Source organism: Sphaerodactylus townsendi, linkage group LG16, assembly GCF_021028975.2.
Source record: "Sphaerodactylus townsendi isolate TG3544 linkage group LG16, MPM_Stown_v2.3, whole genome shotgun sequence".
NCBI lineage: Eukaryota > Metazoa > Chordata > Lepidosauria > Squamata > Sphaerodactylidae > Sphaerodactylus > Sphaerodactylus townsendi.
The window spans coordinates 7,291,420-7,308,093 of NC_059440.1; the positions used below are offsets into that span (position 1 = coordinate 7,291,420).

The 16,674-nt window shown below is 51.5% G+C and overlaps 1 protein-coding gene across 12 annotated transcripts in view; it reads left to right on the forward strand.

Annotated features, from left to right (window-relative positions):
• Positions 1 to 16,674, forward strand: part of ALDH3A2 (aldehyde dehydrogenase 3 family member A2) — a 41,126-nt gene that overhangs the window by 12,669 nt on the left and 11,783 nt on the right. For all 12 annotated transcript variants that reach the window (XM_048519028.1, XM_048519034.1, XM_048519025.1 and 9 more), the window contains 6 exons: positions 193 to 424; positions 2,561 to 2,646; positions 4,549 to 4,757; positions 10,652 to 10,769; positions 12,257 to 12,398; positions 15,503 to 15,669. In XM_048519028.1, the coding sequence (XP_048374985.1) occupies positions 193 to 424; positions 2,561 to 2,646; positions 4,549 to 4,757; positions 10,652 to 10,769; positions 12,257 to 12,398; positions 15,503 to 15,669 (954 nt within the window). The remainder of the gene's footprint in view (positions 1 to 192; positions 425 to 2,560; positions 2,647 to 4,548; positions 4,758 to 10,651; positions 10,770 to 12,256; positions 12,399 to 15,502; positions 15,670 to 16,674) is intronic.

Here is a 16,674-nt window from a genome sequence, read left to right on the forward strand (position 1 = left end):
GACCTTGGGCTAATCACAGCTCTTCGGAGCTCTCTCAGCCGCACCTACCTCACAAGATGTTTGTTTGGGGATGGGAAGGGAAAGGAGATTGTAAGCCCCTTTGAGCCTCCTTACAGGAAAGAAGGGGGGGGGGTTGTAAATCCAGACTCTTCTTCAACTCTTCAACGCTTTGCCCTCTTGGCTGTACCATAGAACCCCTACAGCTCCTTCACCTACGAGATGATGGGCGTGCTGTCGGAAATCGAGGCAGCGGTGAGCAATCTTTCCCAGTGGGCCGCCCCGCAGCACATGGATAAGAACATCATGGTGATGATGGACGAGGCGTATGTCCACTACGAGCCCCTGGGTGTGGTCCTGATCATTGGAGCCTGGAACTACCCTGTGGCCCTTGTCCTGCAGCCCTTGGTTGGGGCCATCGCGGCAGGTAACCCGGTCCCTTCTGAGTACTGGCCTCCCCGCAAGCGGAGGAAATGGGCCAACCCAGGTTTGCTGAGGACCTCTTCACACCCGTCATTATGAATGAAAAAATCTTCTGGGCCCTCACCTATGCAGAGTTATACGAGCGACACGGGGGGGGGACCTGGCCACTGGAAACCTTGTTGAGTCCCCTTTCCAGCTTTCCTTCCTTCCTTCCTTCCTTCCTTCCTTCCTTCCTTCCTTCCTTCCTTCCTTCCTTCCTTCCTTCCTTCCTTCCTTCCTTCCTTCCTTCCTTCCTTCCTTCCTTCCTTCCTTCCTTCCTTCCTTCCTTCCTTCCTTCCTTCCTAGGGTGGTTCCGGCCATCTTGATGGGTTGTACTTCTTTACCAACTGCTAGTGAGGCAGGAAGAGCTTTTGATGACTTCCTGTTGGCGCCCAAACTGCCCCAGTATCTTCCTGCCTCGCTAGTGAGAGCAGCAATTTCGTCAGGCTCCTTGCAGCTTCTCATTTTTTTCTGTGGATCCTTTGTGTGTCCCTTTCCCTTTGTGGATTGTTTGATTGTTGTGAGTTTTTTCCCTAGTGTGTGTGCTCCCCTACCTCCCGTCTTCCCTTCTCCTCAGCAAGAGGAATTTTTCCTTTCCCTCAGGGGTCATGGCCACGGCGCCATTTTCCCCACCCAGAGAGGGCTTCAGTAAGTCTGCTGCCGAGAAGGGACTCTCTCTCTCTCTCTCTCTCTCTCTCTCTCTCTCTCTCTCTCTCTCTCTCTCTCTCTCTCTCTCTCTCTCTCTCTCTCTCTCTCTCTCTATCTATCTATCTATCTATCTATCTATCTATCTATCTATCTATCTATCTATCTATCTATCTATCTATCTATCTATCTATCCGATTTATATGTCGCTCTTCCAAACGGCTCAGAGCGGCTGATAAGATTCATATGAATATACAATTCCATCTAATACTAATAACTGACTTAATAAAACTGCTAACCACTAGTCAACAAGAACATACCACAAACAGATTAAAAACATGCGACCGAACAAAATCCTCATCTACTCCCGCCCTCCTAGGAGAGTCCGGAAAAGGTGCGGATGACAGCTGGATGGAAGCGAGGCTGGCCTCAACCAAACGCTTGGTGAAATAATTCAGTTTTACAGGCCCTTCTGAACTCTTTCAGGTCCTGCAGGACCCTGATAGCAGATGGTAAAGCATTCCACCAAGCGGAGGTTCCCCAGAGTAATAAATTCCCTGGCCCTTGTTGAGGCTAAATGTATCTCCGAGGGATCAGGGACCACCAGGAGATTTGCCTGCGAGGACCGGAGGTTCTGATTTGGGCAGCATCGGGAGATGCGGTTCCTAAAATATGAAGATCCCAGCCCGTTAATGGCCTTAGACCAGTGGTGGCGAACCTTTGGCACTCCAGATGTTATGGACTACAATTCCCATCAGCCCCTGCCAGAATGGCCAATTGGCCATGCTGGCAGGGGCTGATGGGAATTGTAGTCCATAACATCTGGAGTGCCAAAGGTTCGCCACCACGGCCTTAGACCAACTCCTTAAACCTGAGATGTCAGCAGGCTCACGTGCTTTCAGTCGCCGCTCTGCCACCATGAGGACTGGGAGCTTGGTTTCATTTCTTGTACAAATGATCGAAAGCCAGGATGCTCCTGAGTTTGAGCTCTGCATCCAATACTGCAAACTGCACCTCTTGGGGAACCAGGAGATGCTGCCTTCAAGGAGGTGTATTTATTGGGGCGACGGGACACAATTCGAGAGGAGGGGGAGACACAGGTTTCGTCTCGGAATTACGGGGCCCTTCTCTTTATCCCAGCTGCAGGATATGCCGTGCTTCTTCACACACTCGCAGCCTCTGGTTTTCCTGTCTTGCCGGCTGCGCATAATAAAGAGCCCGTGTGGTGTAGCAGCAGCAAGCTTGTCTGACTAGGATCGAAGCAGACCCGGGTTCAAATTCTGTCCTGCCATCAAGCTCCTGGAGCGTTTCTCTTTCTCTCAGCCTAATTGATATCTCAGGGATACATGTGAAGATTAAAATGGAAGCGGGGAGATCTGTGCACCGTGCCCTGAGCACCGTGGGGATGAGGAGGATGGAACGGCGGGAGTTGGAATTGCTGTCTGCTCTCTTTCAGGGAACGCTGTCATTTGCAAGCCCTCCGAGGTCAGCGAACACGCCGCCAAGCTGATCGCAGAACTGCTTCCGCAGTACCTGGACAAGGTGGGTGTGGCGGGGTATTCCAAAGGTCTCCCCTCTCCTGCCTCAGGTAGTGGCTAAGAGTGGTGGACTCTAATCTGGCGAACTGGGTTTCTTTCCCTGCTCCTGCACGTGAAGCCTGCCAGGTGGCCTTGGGCCAGTCACAGTTCTCTCAGAACTCTCCCAGCCCCACCTATCTCCCAAGGTGTCTGCTGTGGGGAGAGGAAGGGAAGGTGTTTGTCAGCCGCTTTGAGACTCAGGGGCGTAATGCCCATTGGGCAAGGTGGGCAGCTGCCCAGGGCACCATCTTGTGGGGGGCATCAAAATGCAGGGTTCGTTTTTGGGTATTTTTAGTGGTTTTCCATTTTTGGCCTGCAGGGGGTGCAGTTTTTAGGCTAGTGGCACCACAATTTCAGCGTATCATCAGGAGACTGTCCTTATGCGACCCCCCAGTTTGGTGAGGTTTGGTTCAAGGAGTCCAAAGTTATGGACTCCCAAAGGGGGTGCCCCCATCCCTCATTGTTTCCAATGGGAGCTAATAGGAGATGGGGGCTACAGTTTTGAGGGTCCATAACTTTGGGGCCCCTGAACCAAACTGCACCAAACCTGGGGGTTATCATTAGGGAAGTCTCCTGATGAGACCCTGAAAGTTTTGAGACTGTGCCTTCAGAAATGTCCCCCCCCCCCCCAGCCTGCAACCCCCATTGACAGCAATACAGAAAACTCAGAAAACAAAGATTTCTTGGGCAAATTTCTGGGATGTTCCAGCAGGGGGTGCATTTTTGGATGTATCAGTACCAAAATTTCAGTGTATCATCTGGAAACTGTCCTTATGGTACCCCCCCCAAGTTTGGTGCAGTTTGGTTCAGGGGGTCCAAAGTTATGGACCCTCAACAGGGTAGCCCCCATCTCCTTAGCAAAGAATGGGGCACCCCCTTTGAGGGTCCATAACTTTGGACTCCTTGAACCAAACCTCACCAAACTTGGGGACAGTCTCCTGATGATACACTGAAATTTTGGTGCTGATATGTCTAAAAATTCACCCCCTGCAGGCACCAATGCCCCTGTCGAGACTCCTTATGATTGAGTTAAGTATAAATCCAAACTCAGGGGTATAAATCCAAACTCAGCTGCTTCTTCCTCTGAACCTCAACCCCTTTTATGACATTAGCATAACAGAACCTTGCTGGGTCAGCCGTCAAATGTTATATTCTATGTCAAAGATGGCGAACCTTTTTGAGACCAAGTGCCCAAATTGCAACCCAAACCCGCTAATTTATCGCAAAGTGCCAACATGGCAATTCAACCTGAATGCTGAGGTTTTAGTTTAGAAAAAACTGGTTGGCTCCCTCTTCCTCCGCCCCACCTGCTCGAGCAGGGGCCAGCCTGCTCTAGCCATCAAGTCCCCCGCACACCGCTCTGTGCCTCCCTAGCATCACTGCCTCCTCTGCGTCACCCCCACCCGGACAGCAGCCACTTGGAGCACAGACACCAGGCCCGCCAGCCGAGTCCTCCCTGCTCAATGTGGTGCACGCATGTCGTGCTCAGTGGCCCAGGCCAGCCTAGGTGTGTGTGTGGGGGATGATTTTCTGCCCCCCCCCCCCCACGACGAACTCTGTGCGCACGTGCCCAGAGAAAGGGCTCCGAGTGCTACCTCTGGCACCCGTGCCATAAGTTCGCCATCACTGTTCTATGTTCTCTTGGCCTCGGAGCAGATACCCCCAGCCCTACCTGCATCTCTGTCAGCCGTTTCCAAATCTCCTGGGTCCACCGAAAGAGTCGATGGTTTCCTTCTTTGGGGCCCCATAAATCCCATCCTAATCCCAGAATTTCCTCAAGGGCAAATTGTAGCTTCTTGATTTCCCGTGTTCCCCGCCGGGGCCGAACTGCCTGACGACCCTCGTTCTGTTTCGTCCCCCTCCGAAGGACCTGTATCCAGTTGTCACCGGAGGGGTCCCCGAGACGACAGAGCTCCTGAAGCAGAGATTCGACCACATCTTGTACACCGGGAGCAGCAACGTGGGCAAGATAGTGATGGAGGCCGCTGCCAAGCACCTGACGCCTGTCACGCTCGAGCTGGGCGGGAAGAGCCCCTGTTACATCGACAAAGATTGCGACGTCGATCTGGCTTGCAGGTGAGATGAGTTTGGCGCTTCAGGCCGGAGTTGAGCTGGTCTCCAGCCTACGGAGTCAAACCTCAGGTGTGCTAAGCAGCAGAAGAAGAAGAGTTTGGATTTATATCCCCCCTTTCTCTCCTGCAGGAGACTCAAAGGGGCTGACAATCTCCTTGCCCTTCCCCCCTCACAACAAACACCCTATGACAGTGGTGGCAAACCTATGGCACGGGTGCCAGAGGTGGCACTCAGAGCCCTCCCTGTGGGCACGTGCAAACAGAGTCCCCCCGCCCCACATCTTGGCTAGCCTGGGCTGCTGGGCTCGATTATTAGCATTAAACGTAAGACCTAGTTTTGGGGAAGTAATGTAGGTAACCCTGTTAAGCACTGTTAAACCCCACTGATTTTCGCGCGAAAAACTAAAGCATGATCCTTTACCTGGGAGTAAGCTCGGTTGCTGGCAATGGGGCTTGCTTCTGAGTAAACCCTCCTAGGGTCGTGATTCACCCATTGGAAGAGTTGCACGGTTGCTTCAAAACAGAGCCACCAACTACCACAAAACTTACTCCTGAGTAACGCATGCCTCAGAGCCAACTGTTTTTTTCTAAACTAAAATCTCAGTATTCAGGTTAAATTGCTGTGTTGGCACTTTGCGATAAACAAGTGGGTTTTGCGTTGCAATTTGGGCACTCGGTCTCGAAAAGGTTCGCCATCACTGCCCTATGAGGTAGGTGGGGCTGAGAGAGCTGTGATTAGCCCAAGGTCACCCAGCTGGCGTGTGTGGGAGTGTACAGGTTACTCTAGTTCCCCAGATAAGCCTCCACAGCTCAGGTGGCAGAACTGGGAATCAAACCTGGTTCTCCAGATCAGAGCGCACCTGCTCTGAACCACTATGCCACAGTTAACAGTTTTAGGAAAGAGAAAGGTGAGGCATTACTTGGAAGTCCAGCCAACTGGCAAGGGAAGCAACTATAAGATAGTCTGACCGACCTCCTGGCCCCGAGGGGTTGGAACCCCATGCAACACCTTATAGGCCTCATGCAACACCTTATAGGCCTCGTTCGCACTCAAGCCCCCTCCCCTGAGCAGCAGAAGGGTCTGGGCATAAGCAGCCCAAGGTCACCCAGATGGCGTGTGCTGGAGTGCACAGGCTAATCTGAATTCCCCAGATAAGCCTCCACAGCTCAGGCGGCAGAGCTGGGAATCAAACCCGGTTCCTCCAGATTAGATACACAAGCTCTGAACAGGACGCGAACCCCGGCAGCAAGCAAAGGAAGGGTGGTTTCTGGCCCCTCTGCAAATGGTGCCCAACCCTATCTGCAGATACATATACACTGTGAAAGGTAAATTTAACTTGGGTTTTGCCTGCAGGCCATCCAGCGCTGGCTGCTGACATTTCCCATTAGATCTTGGCTCCCAGGTGCTGGAAAAGGCCTGCTTCAGAGCCTGGATGGTGATTGCCAGTTTCAGGGGACCAAGCTGGGCCCAGAGGCCCAGTGGTTTGACTTGTAAACAAGGACACCCTTCCCTCCCATGATGCCCTGGGCTCAGTCCCCGGCCCAAAGGTCTCAGGTGTGGCGTAGTGATTAAGAGCAGATGCACTCTAATCTGGAGGAACCGGGTTTGATTCCCCGCTCTGCCGCTTGAGCTGTGCAGGCTTATCTGGGAAATTCAGATTAGCCTGTGCACTCCCACACACGCCAGCTGGGTGACCTTGGGCTAGTCACAGTTCTTGGGAGCTCTCTCAACCCCCCCCCCCCCACCTCACAGGGTGTTTGTTGTGGGGGGAAGGGAAAGGAGTTTTTAATCCCCTTTGAGTCTCCTTACAGGAGAGAAAGGGGGGAGATAAATCCAACTCTTCTTTTTCTGCTTCTGAAAACCAAGCAGAGATGCTCTCGGGCGCTGGTGTCAAACTTGCGTCCCTCGAGATGTTGTGGACTACAATTCCCATCATCCCCTGCCAGCATCGCTGGCAGGGGATGATGGGAATTGTAGTCCATAACAACTCGAGGGACGCGAGTTTGACACCTGTGCTCTAGGGCACAGACAATGCTGAGTTGGAAGGCGTGATGGGAAGGCCTGTCTAGGCAGATCCAGTTTGTTTAATGTGCTGTCTGGAGACATCAAAGCAGGGATGCCCAACAGGATACACCCTAACACCTCTCCTGGTGCCCATTAAGTGTTTTTAGAAAGTGGGAGGGAAGTAGTAGAGTTTTTGCCCAGCAGGGTTTCTGATGGTCAGGGCAGATGGAGGAGGAGGAGGGGGGGAGGAGAAGGAGGAGTTTTTTGGATTTATGTCCCCCTTTCTCTCCTGTAAGGAGTCTCAAAGCGACTTACCAGCTCCTTCCCTTCCTCTCCCTGTGAGGTCGGTGGGGCTGAAAGAGTTTGCAGAGAACTGTGCCTAACCGAGGTCACCCAGCAAGCGTCAGGCGTAGGAGTGGGGAAACAAACCCAGTTCTCTGCAGTATAGCCCCCCTGCTCTTAACCACTGTAGCGCACTGGCTCACTAATACGTTGCTGTGACGGCAGCTGCCATCACAGCACAAAGATCTTGGTTGCGCAACTGCAAGAAAGCGGTGCGTAGGCAAGAAAACGTTTTTAAACAGCTTGCCCCTCTGGAAAGGCATCCCGTTAAACTGCTTCTGCCTGGAATGTTGAAGGACCGCTGTCTGAGTTATGCATGACCTCGCACTCTGATAGTTTGTGGTCGGCGCCATCTCCTGAGGGAGCCATTTTGTGTTTGCAGCCGCTGACCTGCGTCACAACTCCAAAGATGTCCTCAGGCTCCAAAGGGCTGGGGACTTGTGCTCGTAAGGCAAGGGCTTTCTGGGTTTTCTTTATGCAGAGCTGCTTCACAGCAATGAAAATACCCTGAGCTCCTCTTCCGGCATGCCAACATAGGTGTCAAACTCAGGCCCTCCAGGTGTTCATGGACTACAATTCCCATCAGTCCCTCCCAATATGAGTATTGGCTATATTGGCAAGGGCTGATGGGAATTGTAGTTCATGAACATCTGGAGGGCCGCGAATTTGACACCTGTGCCTTAAAACATAGGCGTCAAACTCTCCAGGTGTTCATGGACTACGATTCCCATCAGTCCATGCCAACAGGGCCAGTTGGCCATGCTAGCAGGGGCTGCTGGGAACAGCAGTGCACGAACATCCGGAGGGCCTGAGTTCGATACTTATGCATTAAAACAAAGCCTAGGCCGAGGCTGATGTGGAGCCAGCGTGGTGAAGTGGTTAAGAGTAGGTGTACTCTAATCTGGGGGTCGGGTTTGACTCCCCGCTCCTCCATATGAGTGGCAGACTCTTATCTGGCAAACTCGATTTTGTTTCCCTGCTCCTACACATGAAGCCTGCTGACCTTGGGGCAGTCACAGTTCTCTCAGAACTCTCTCGGCCCCACCTACCTCACAGGGTGTTTGCTGTGGGAGAGGATTGTAAGCCGCTTTGAGAGGCCTTGCAGTTGAGAAAAGCGAGGTATAGATCCAAATCTGATGAGCAGCAGTGGCATAATGGTTAAGAGCAGGTGCATTCTAATCTGGAGGAACCAGGTTTGATTCTCCGCTCTGCCACCTGAACTGTGGAGGCTTATCTGGGGAATTCAGATTAGGCTGTGCACTCCCACACACGCCAGCTGGGTGACCTTGGGCTAGTCACAGTTCTTCTGAGCCCTCTCAGCCCCACCCACCTCACAGGGTGTTTGTTGGGATGCGAGAAGAAGGGAAAGGAGATTGTAAGCCCTTTTGAGTCTCCTACAGGAGAGAAAGGGGAGATATAAATCCAAACTCCTCCTCCTCCTCCTCCTCTTCTTCTAATTCTAATTCTAATTCTAATTCTTCTTCTAATTCTTCTTCTAATTCTTCTTCTAAGTCTAATTCTTCTTCTAATTCTTCTTCTAATTCTTCTTCTTCAAATTCTTCTTCATGGACCTTTTGGGGCAAGCACGCTCTGCTGATCGCTCGAAAGAAATCTCTTGGCGACCCTCGCAGTAAGGCGTCATCTGCAACAGTTCTGGGCATGTTCCATGTCAGCTGCTGCCTTCTGTGGCTGTCGGTTGCCTCAAGCTAATCCTTCGCCTCCCTCTGTAGTTTCTAAGCTGCTCTTATCATTGGCTCTTTATCTGGAACGAGAGAACACCGGCCCCCGCCCGAGAACCACGTCTTCACTCCGCCACCAGAAAGCACCTCTTTCTCCCTTCTTATCTCTGCCAACGATGCCAGGCAGGGGAGGAGCCGGGTTGTTCTTCTCGCAGCTGTTCAGTTGAGGCCACCTGAATTCTTTGGCCAGCAGCTCAAGGCCCCGCTTCTGCTAAGACTTTGGGATCACTTTCAGCTCTTCTGCAACAGGCGCTCGGTTCATGAGATCAGCTCTCGTGGTCACACGTTCTTCATCAAGGGGCTCCGATTGGGACACTGTAGCAGCAGGGTCTGGGGACACTGGCTGACCCGTGCTGGCTCTACTGGCCAATGCCTGATCAGTGTGCTCAGTTCTGACATTAGAAGGTTGACCATCGATCCTTGGATGCATCACTTTGGCTACTTTAATCTCACTGTGGCCAGTGACAGCTTAGATATTAAATTACTGTTGGAAGATAAAAGCACATTTCTTATGTGCTGTCCGAAGACATCAAACTTTAAGGCAGGGATCCCCAACAGGGGACCCATTAACCCCTCGAGATCAGCAGCGGCGTAGTGGTTAAGAGCAGGTGCACTCTGGTCTGGAGGAACCTGGTTTGATTCCCTGCTCTGCCGCTTGAGCTGTGGAGGCTTATCTGGGGAATTCAGATTAGGCTATGCACTCCCAACACACACCAGCTGGGTGACCTTGGGCTCGTCCCATGTCTTGGCATAGCCTGCCTCCTGTTGTGATGATTAAACAGGGGAAAAGAATGCTGTGTAAGGAAAGGGAGAAATGAATTTCGCAGCCCCTCCCCACAGCCTTCTACTTATGCCCAGACCCTTCTGCTGCTCAGGGGAGGGGGCTTGAGTGTGAACGAGGCCTATAAGATATTGCATGGGGTTCCAACCCTTCGGGGCCAGGAGATCGGTCAGGTTATAGTTGCTTCCCTTGCCAGCTGGCTGGACTTCCAAGTAACGCCTCACCTTTCTCTTTCCTGAAACTTCCAACTGTGGCATAGTGGTTCAGAGCAGGTGCGTTCGAATCTGGAGAACCAGGTTTGATTCCCCGCTCTGCCACTTGAGCTGTAAAGCCTTATCTGGGGAACTAGAGTGCACTCCGACACACGCCAGCTGGGTGACCTTGGGCTAATCACAGCTCTTCGGAGCTCTCTCAGCCCCACCCACCTCACAAGGTGTTTGTTTGGGGATGGGAAGGGAAAGGATATTGGAAGCCCCTTTGAGTGTCCTCATAGGAGATAAAGGGGGATATAAATCCAAACTACTACTACACTTCTTCTTCTTCTCCTTTTTTCTCCTCCTCCTCCTCCTTCTTCTCCTCCTCCTTCACCTTCTCCTTCTTCTCCTTCTTCTCCTTCTGCTGTACCGTGGTCACATTATGAGAAGACCAAGGGTCACTGGGAAAGACAATAATGCTAGGAATGGTTGAAGGCAGCAGAAGACCCAACATGAGACGGATTGATTCCCTCAAGGAAGCCACGACCCTCACTTTGCAAGACCTGAGCAAGGCTGTCCATAATTGGACGTTTGGAAAATGTTGATATTCATAAAGGTCACTGTGAGTCGGAAGTGGCTTGACGGGACTTGGCGCGCAAACGACATACATGAGTAAAAAACACAAATATGTATTTTAACATTTCTTCTCCTTTGTGTTCTTATGTGCCCACCGGAGGTGGTAAGTCTCGGGCTGGCCCTCCAGAACCCAAGTTGGCGACTCCTTCTGTGTTTGCAGAATGTCATCCCCTTTTCCTGTTTTCTTGTCTTCCCTTTCAGACGGGTCGCGTGGGGGAAATACATGAACTGTGGCCAGACCTGCATTGCCCCCGACTACGTCCTCTGCGACCAGTCCCTTCAAGGCCGGATAGTGGAGGGGGTAAAGAAGGCCTTGACGGTGAGTGTCAGCTCAGCAGGCCCGTTGCTGGTGTCCATGGGGGTCTGCGTTGTGAAGGTTGGCCGGCCTGTGCCTTTCTAGCATATACCGTGTGGGGCTTGTCCATAAAATCAAGGACGTTCAGCTGTCGTCCACCAAAGCCGGGGCTTCTTCAGCCCTGGCTCCCATCGGTAGAGCTCACTCTCGGTAGATGTCAGGACCCTGTGAGATATAAATCAATTTCACAGAGCCTGTAAGACCGAGTTATTCTGCCGGACTTATAATTGACATTGTGTCAGGAAGAGCTGTGTTGGACACTGCTCTTTTCTTTCACGCTGGCCTTGAGGAGAATAGTGGCTGTAACATTCCAGTTCTGTTTCACACTGTCTTTGATATGGCGTGAGAAGGGGGGGGAAGATGGAAAGAAGGGAACGGGGTGATAAAAGGTTCTACCCAAAGACAGAACTGGCTTTCACTAGCTATGCCATCCGATGTCTGCCAATAAAGACTTCTGGTCCAATATCCAGAGCAGGGGTCTGCAACCTGCGGCTCTCCAGATGTTCATGGACTACAATTCCCATCAGCCCCTGCCATCCTGGTCAGTTGGCCATTCTGGCAGGGGCTGATGGGATTTGTAGTCTGTGAACATCTGGAAAGCTGCAGGTGGCAAACCCCTGATCTAGAGTTTGGTGATTGTCTAAAGATCTGGGGCTTCACATTAAGTTAATCTGTAGTAACATCGTATTCCCTTGGACTAGTGTCCAACCCTACCCCACCTTCCTCGCCCACACAATCTTACAAAACTAGGGCGAGGGATTGGAAATGTGATGTGGGTAAGATGTTTTCAGTCGCCGTCGTTGATATTTTCTGGGAACATTTTAATTGTTTATTTCTCGACGTTGTTCACGGCTGTGTTTTAAACAGGCACGTTAGCCCACCCTGAGTCCAGCTTTAGCCAGGGAGGACGAGGTTCTAAATCAAATAAACAATGAATAATAATAATGGACGAAATTCCTTTGTGGAGGAGCAAAGTAGTTTGACGACGTCCATGCACGGAAGTCTCTTTGGTGTTTTCCCGTTGATGGGGCAGGTTCTCACCCTTCAAACGGCTCCTGGGAAACCAAAGTTGGAAAAGCTTTTCTGTGCCCCCCCCCCCCGCCCAGGGAGGGGCTTAGAGGCCCTTCCTGGTCAATGGAGACAGTGCTGTTCTCCCTGGATGGGTGTCATCAAAGGGGCTGAAAGACCAGCCACCTGCAGAGCTACTGGAAACATTTAGCCTCGGGGCCAAAACACCCAATGTGGACAAAGCTCATTTATTGCCTTAGGGCAAACCCTGTTCTCTTGGCCATGCTGGCACAGGGGCTGATGGGAAATGTAGTCCATGAACATCTGGAGTGCCATAGGTTAGCCACCACTGGCCTATCCCATAGGGAAGGCAAGTAGCAAAGTGATGCGACTAAACAAGCAGGAGACTCGGTCCCGGTAATCACCGACTCCTCCTTTTGCAGGAATATTACGGCGAAGACGTAAAGAAGTCCCCAGACTATGAAAGGATAGTGACCACGCGGCACTTCAAGAGACTCATGGGGTTGCTGGAAGGGCAGAAGATCACCTATGGCGGGGAAGCGGATGAAACCACCCGGTTTATAGGTAGGGCCGGGCTCAGTTGGGTATTCTGTGGATCGCGAGTGGCTGGCTGGAAAAAGCAGTCTTTTACGCCTCTCTCAGTGGGATGTGTTTTGAGATGGTATTTTGTGTGTGCAAACGGAGGAGAAATGGAAGGAATGGGGGTGCCCTTGGAGAAATGGCTTTGTTGATTAGTCTTCTGGTCTGCCCAACCGTCTAATCCAGGGGTAGGGAACCTGCGGCTCTTCTGCCCTTGCACTGCAGCTCCACGAGCCGAGGCAGCAGGGCGGGCGCACCAATTGCCCGTGGCCGGCTGGGCTTCCCCTCTTGCCCACCCCGTTCAAGCGGGGCGGGCGCTTTCCCAGCGGCCGGCAAGGCCAAGCCACTGGCCCCATCCTTGCCCGCCCTACAGGCAGCAGGGCGGGTGCATCCATGCGCTTCTCAGAATGAGTGGAATAAAAGGTAAAAAAAACCCCAATATATACAGTGTTATCTTTATTTTAAATGTCAAAAATTATTTGCGGCTCCAAGTGTTTTCTTTTCCCATGGAAAACGGGTCCAAATGGCTCTTTGAGTGTTAAAGGTTCCCTACCCCTGGTCTAATCGGACAACAGTGGTGTTTACTCCAGCTGGGGACGTCTCCCGGCTGACTTAATGACCAAATATTTGCAAGGTGACCAGTTCTGCAGTCTGCCTTGTGCTGCCCTTTTGAAAGGGCGGTAACAGAAACATTTGTCGGTCACCAGCTGAACTGCAAGAAATGTGCATTACATCTTTGCTGGGCAGCTAGGCTAGAAAGGAGTGCCTCCCTGTGGCGAGAGTCAGCACCAAGTTATTGATTTTATTTATTGGAGACATCCTCTGTTACGCTTCCACCCACCTCAACGTCCTCGAGGTGATGAACATTCACGCGCTTGAGAAACGTAAAAGCATTGAATGGACAAATAAATATATAACATTTAAATAAAATATGATTGAAACACTTCAAAAGCGTATAAACCAGTCCCTTCTCTCCTGTTGGAGAAAAAAAGCAGAGTAGAAATGAAGTATATGAAATAAATGAATAAACGCGTCAGAACATTCAAACGGGAGGAGGGGTAACGAGTTAGTGAGGGAAGTCCAAACAAAATACACACAAAACCCCCATTGGCGGAAGAGTTTGAAGAAGAAGAGTTTGAAGAGTTTGGATTTATATCCCCCCTTTCTCTCCTGTAGGAGACTCAAAGGGGCTGACAATCTCCTTGCCCTTCCCCCCTCACAACAAACACCCTGTGAGGTGGGTGGAGCTGAGAGAGCTTGGAAAAGCTGTGACTAGCCCAAGGTCACCCAGCTGGCGTGTGTGGGAGTGCCCAGGCTAATCTGAATTCCCCAGATAAGCCTTCACAGCTCAGGCAGCAGAGCTGGGAATCAAACCTGGTTCCTCCAGATTAGATACACAAGCTCTTAACCTCCTACGCCACCGCTGCTCCATAGAGACAGACAGGCAGATCTCCTTGGCGTGGAAGTTTCAAGGTTTTGGTGCCACAACTAAAAATACCCTTTCTCAGGTTGCCACTCAGCTAGTTTCAAGTGGCAGAGACCCCCAAATCAGGGCCTCCAAAGATGACCCAAGTGGTTGGGTCCATTGCCCCAGAATGAATTGTTGAAAGTTTGGTGAGCAGTTTGGAACACCATCTGTTGCTACCTGCGGCCACTTTCACACAACACAAATTTGCATTTTGGAGACTGCTGTTGCATGTGTGAGAATGTTTTCCGTCACTCCCTGAAATTGGCGGTTAATCCAGGGCAGAGAGTTTTCATAGAGAAGGCTGGAAGCATGAGATGTCAATATGGCCCATCTAAGGATATCGGGAGAGTGTGACAGCTAGAGAAAGGTTTACTGGCAATATCATGAGAGCCAGCGTGGTGTAGTGGTTAAGAGAGGTGAATTCTAATCTGGAGAACCGGGTTTGGTTCCCCACTCCTCCACCTGAGTGGTGGAGGCTTATCTGGTGGACCAGATGTGTTTCCGCATTCCTGCTGGGCGACCTTGGGCTAGTCACGGTTCTTCGGAACTCTCTCAGTCCCACCTACCTCGCAAGGTGTCTGTTGTGGGGAGAGGAAGGGAAAGGAGTTTGTAAGCCACCTTGAGCCTCCTTACAGGAGAGAAAGGTGGGGTATAAATCCAAATCCCCCCCCTCCTCTTTCTTCTAATCAGAGCAATGGAAAGTTCAGTGTGTTTCCCAATGCATCATGTAGAGATTTGATACTAAGCGCCATAACTATCCACTAACCTGGATAGCTTTAAAAAGGGCTTGGACAGATTGATGGAGGAGAAGTTGATCTATGGCTCCCAATCTGGATCCTCCTTGATCTGAGATTGCCAATGCCTTAGCAAACCAGGTGCTCAGGAGCAGCAGCAGCAGCAGGCCATTGATTTCACATCCTGCACGTGAGCTCCCAAAGGCACCTGGTGGGCCACTGCGAGTAGCAGAGTGCTGGACTAGATGGACTCTGGTCTGATCCAGCAGGCTCTTTCTTATGTTCTTAAGATTTGGGGATGGACGTTGAGCCCACATGTGTGTAAAATGCTGTCAAGTCACAGCCAACTTATAGTGACCCCTGGTGGGCTTTTCAAGGCATGTGCCTGAGCAGAGATAGTTTGCCACTGCCTTCCTCCGCAGTCTCTCTCGAGATCACCCTTCCAAGTACTGACCCAGCTTAGCTTCTGAAATCTGATCAGATGAGGGTATGCATTCCACATTCCTCGATCCCACAGGCAAAGGAAGAAAAACCACACCATTGTGCGATGCTCTCCAAGCGTCTCGGGGCTTCCTCACCTGGCCCCCATCTCCAGCTCATACAGGAAGACATAGTTCGCAATCCCGTTGACAATGTTGCCCACGGTGCCACACAACACCTCAGGCCAGATGATCCTCTGCAAGGAAGGAAAGATTATGTTGGGGTTAATTTCTGGTGGGCCACTGCGAGCAGCAGAGTGCTGGACTAGATGGACTCTGGTCTGATCCAGCTGGCTAGTTCTTATGTTCTTAACTGAATAGGGCTCTCCCCGGCCCTGTAAAACCATTCCCGATTTCTCTGCTTTGCCCATTTTGTATCCTGTGTTCACTATCTGCCTGTCCTTCTAGCGCCAACCATCCTCACCGATGTGGATCCCAACTCCAAGGTCATGCAGGAGGAGATCTTTGGCCCCATCCTCCCGATTGTCTCTGTGAAGAACATTGACGAGGCCATCCAGTTCATCAACCACCGGGAGAAGCCGTTGGCCCTGTATGTCTTTGCCAAAGACAAGGCGGTACGTTTGGGGCCTCAGGTTTGGCAAGGGGCTGCCCCAGCGCCAGGGTTTTGGTTCTAATTACATCCGTCTTGGTTGGAGTCTCTCCTCAACTCATTCAGTGGCCTTGGGCACAGAGGCGGAGCTACCAGGGGTGCGCGCTGCACTGGGTGCATGCCTGGGGGGGATCGCCCCCCGCAGCACTCTACTCCCCCACCCCCCCGCAGCACCCCCTCTGCCCCCACACTTACCTTACTGAAACAGTACAGGCTGGAGAAGCGGCCTGTTCCCTTCAGACTGAAAACGGCCTGGTGGGAACTACATTTCCCAGGAGACCTTGCAAGCCCCAAGGTCTCATGGGAAGTGTAGTTCCCACCAGGCCGTTTTCAGCCTGAAGGGAACAGGCTGCTTTTCCACGCTGAACTAAGATAAGTTGGGGGGGGGCGTTGGGTGCCGCAAAGGAGGGGGGCGGAAAACACAAAGTGCTTACCGGGTGCAATATGGCCCAGCTACGCCTCTGCTTGGGCAACTTACTTTCCTAGCATCTTCTGTAAAATGGGCATGAGAAATCTGCTGCCATCTCCCACGCCCGCATGCAAAGATTCCCCCTTGGGCTTCCCCTTGGATCTCCATGCCAAAAAATCTCATGACCCACCGACAATGACCGATGCCTCTGGATTTGTTTCCTCCCCCAAATTTCAGCAGTAACCCCGCTGGCAGGGATGGTTGTGAAACTGAGCCAACTTTTATTGAAACTCGCTTGACAAGTTAATTGAGCCGGAGAGATGATTTAATGGTGTTAATACTTCCGCTTGGAGGATTTTTGTTCAGTCATTTGCCTTCTGATTCTTTCACGGATGTTTTAAATGCACGTTTGCTGGTTTCTCCGTGTAGATTTGTTAAAGCTATTTAAGGACACACGAGTGCAGGCAGCGTCGTAAATTGCTCTCGCTTCTTCCGAGGGGTTGGGTTGGTTGGGTTTTGTGTTGCACATCCCAAAACTTGATATTTCTTATGACCCGAATG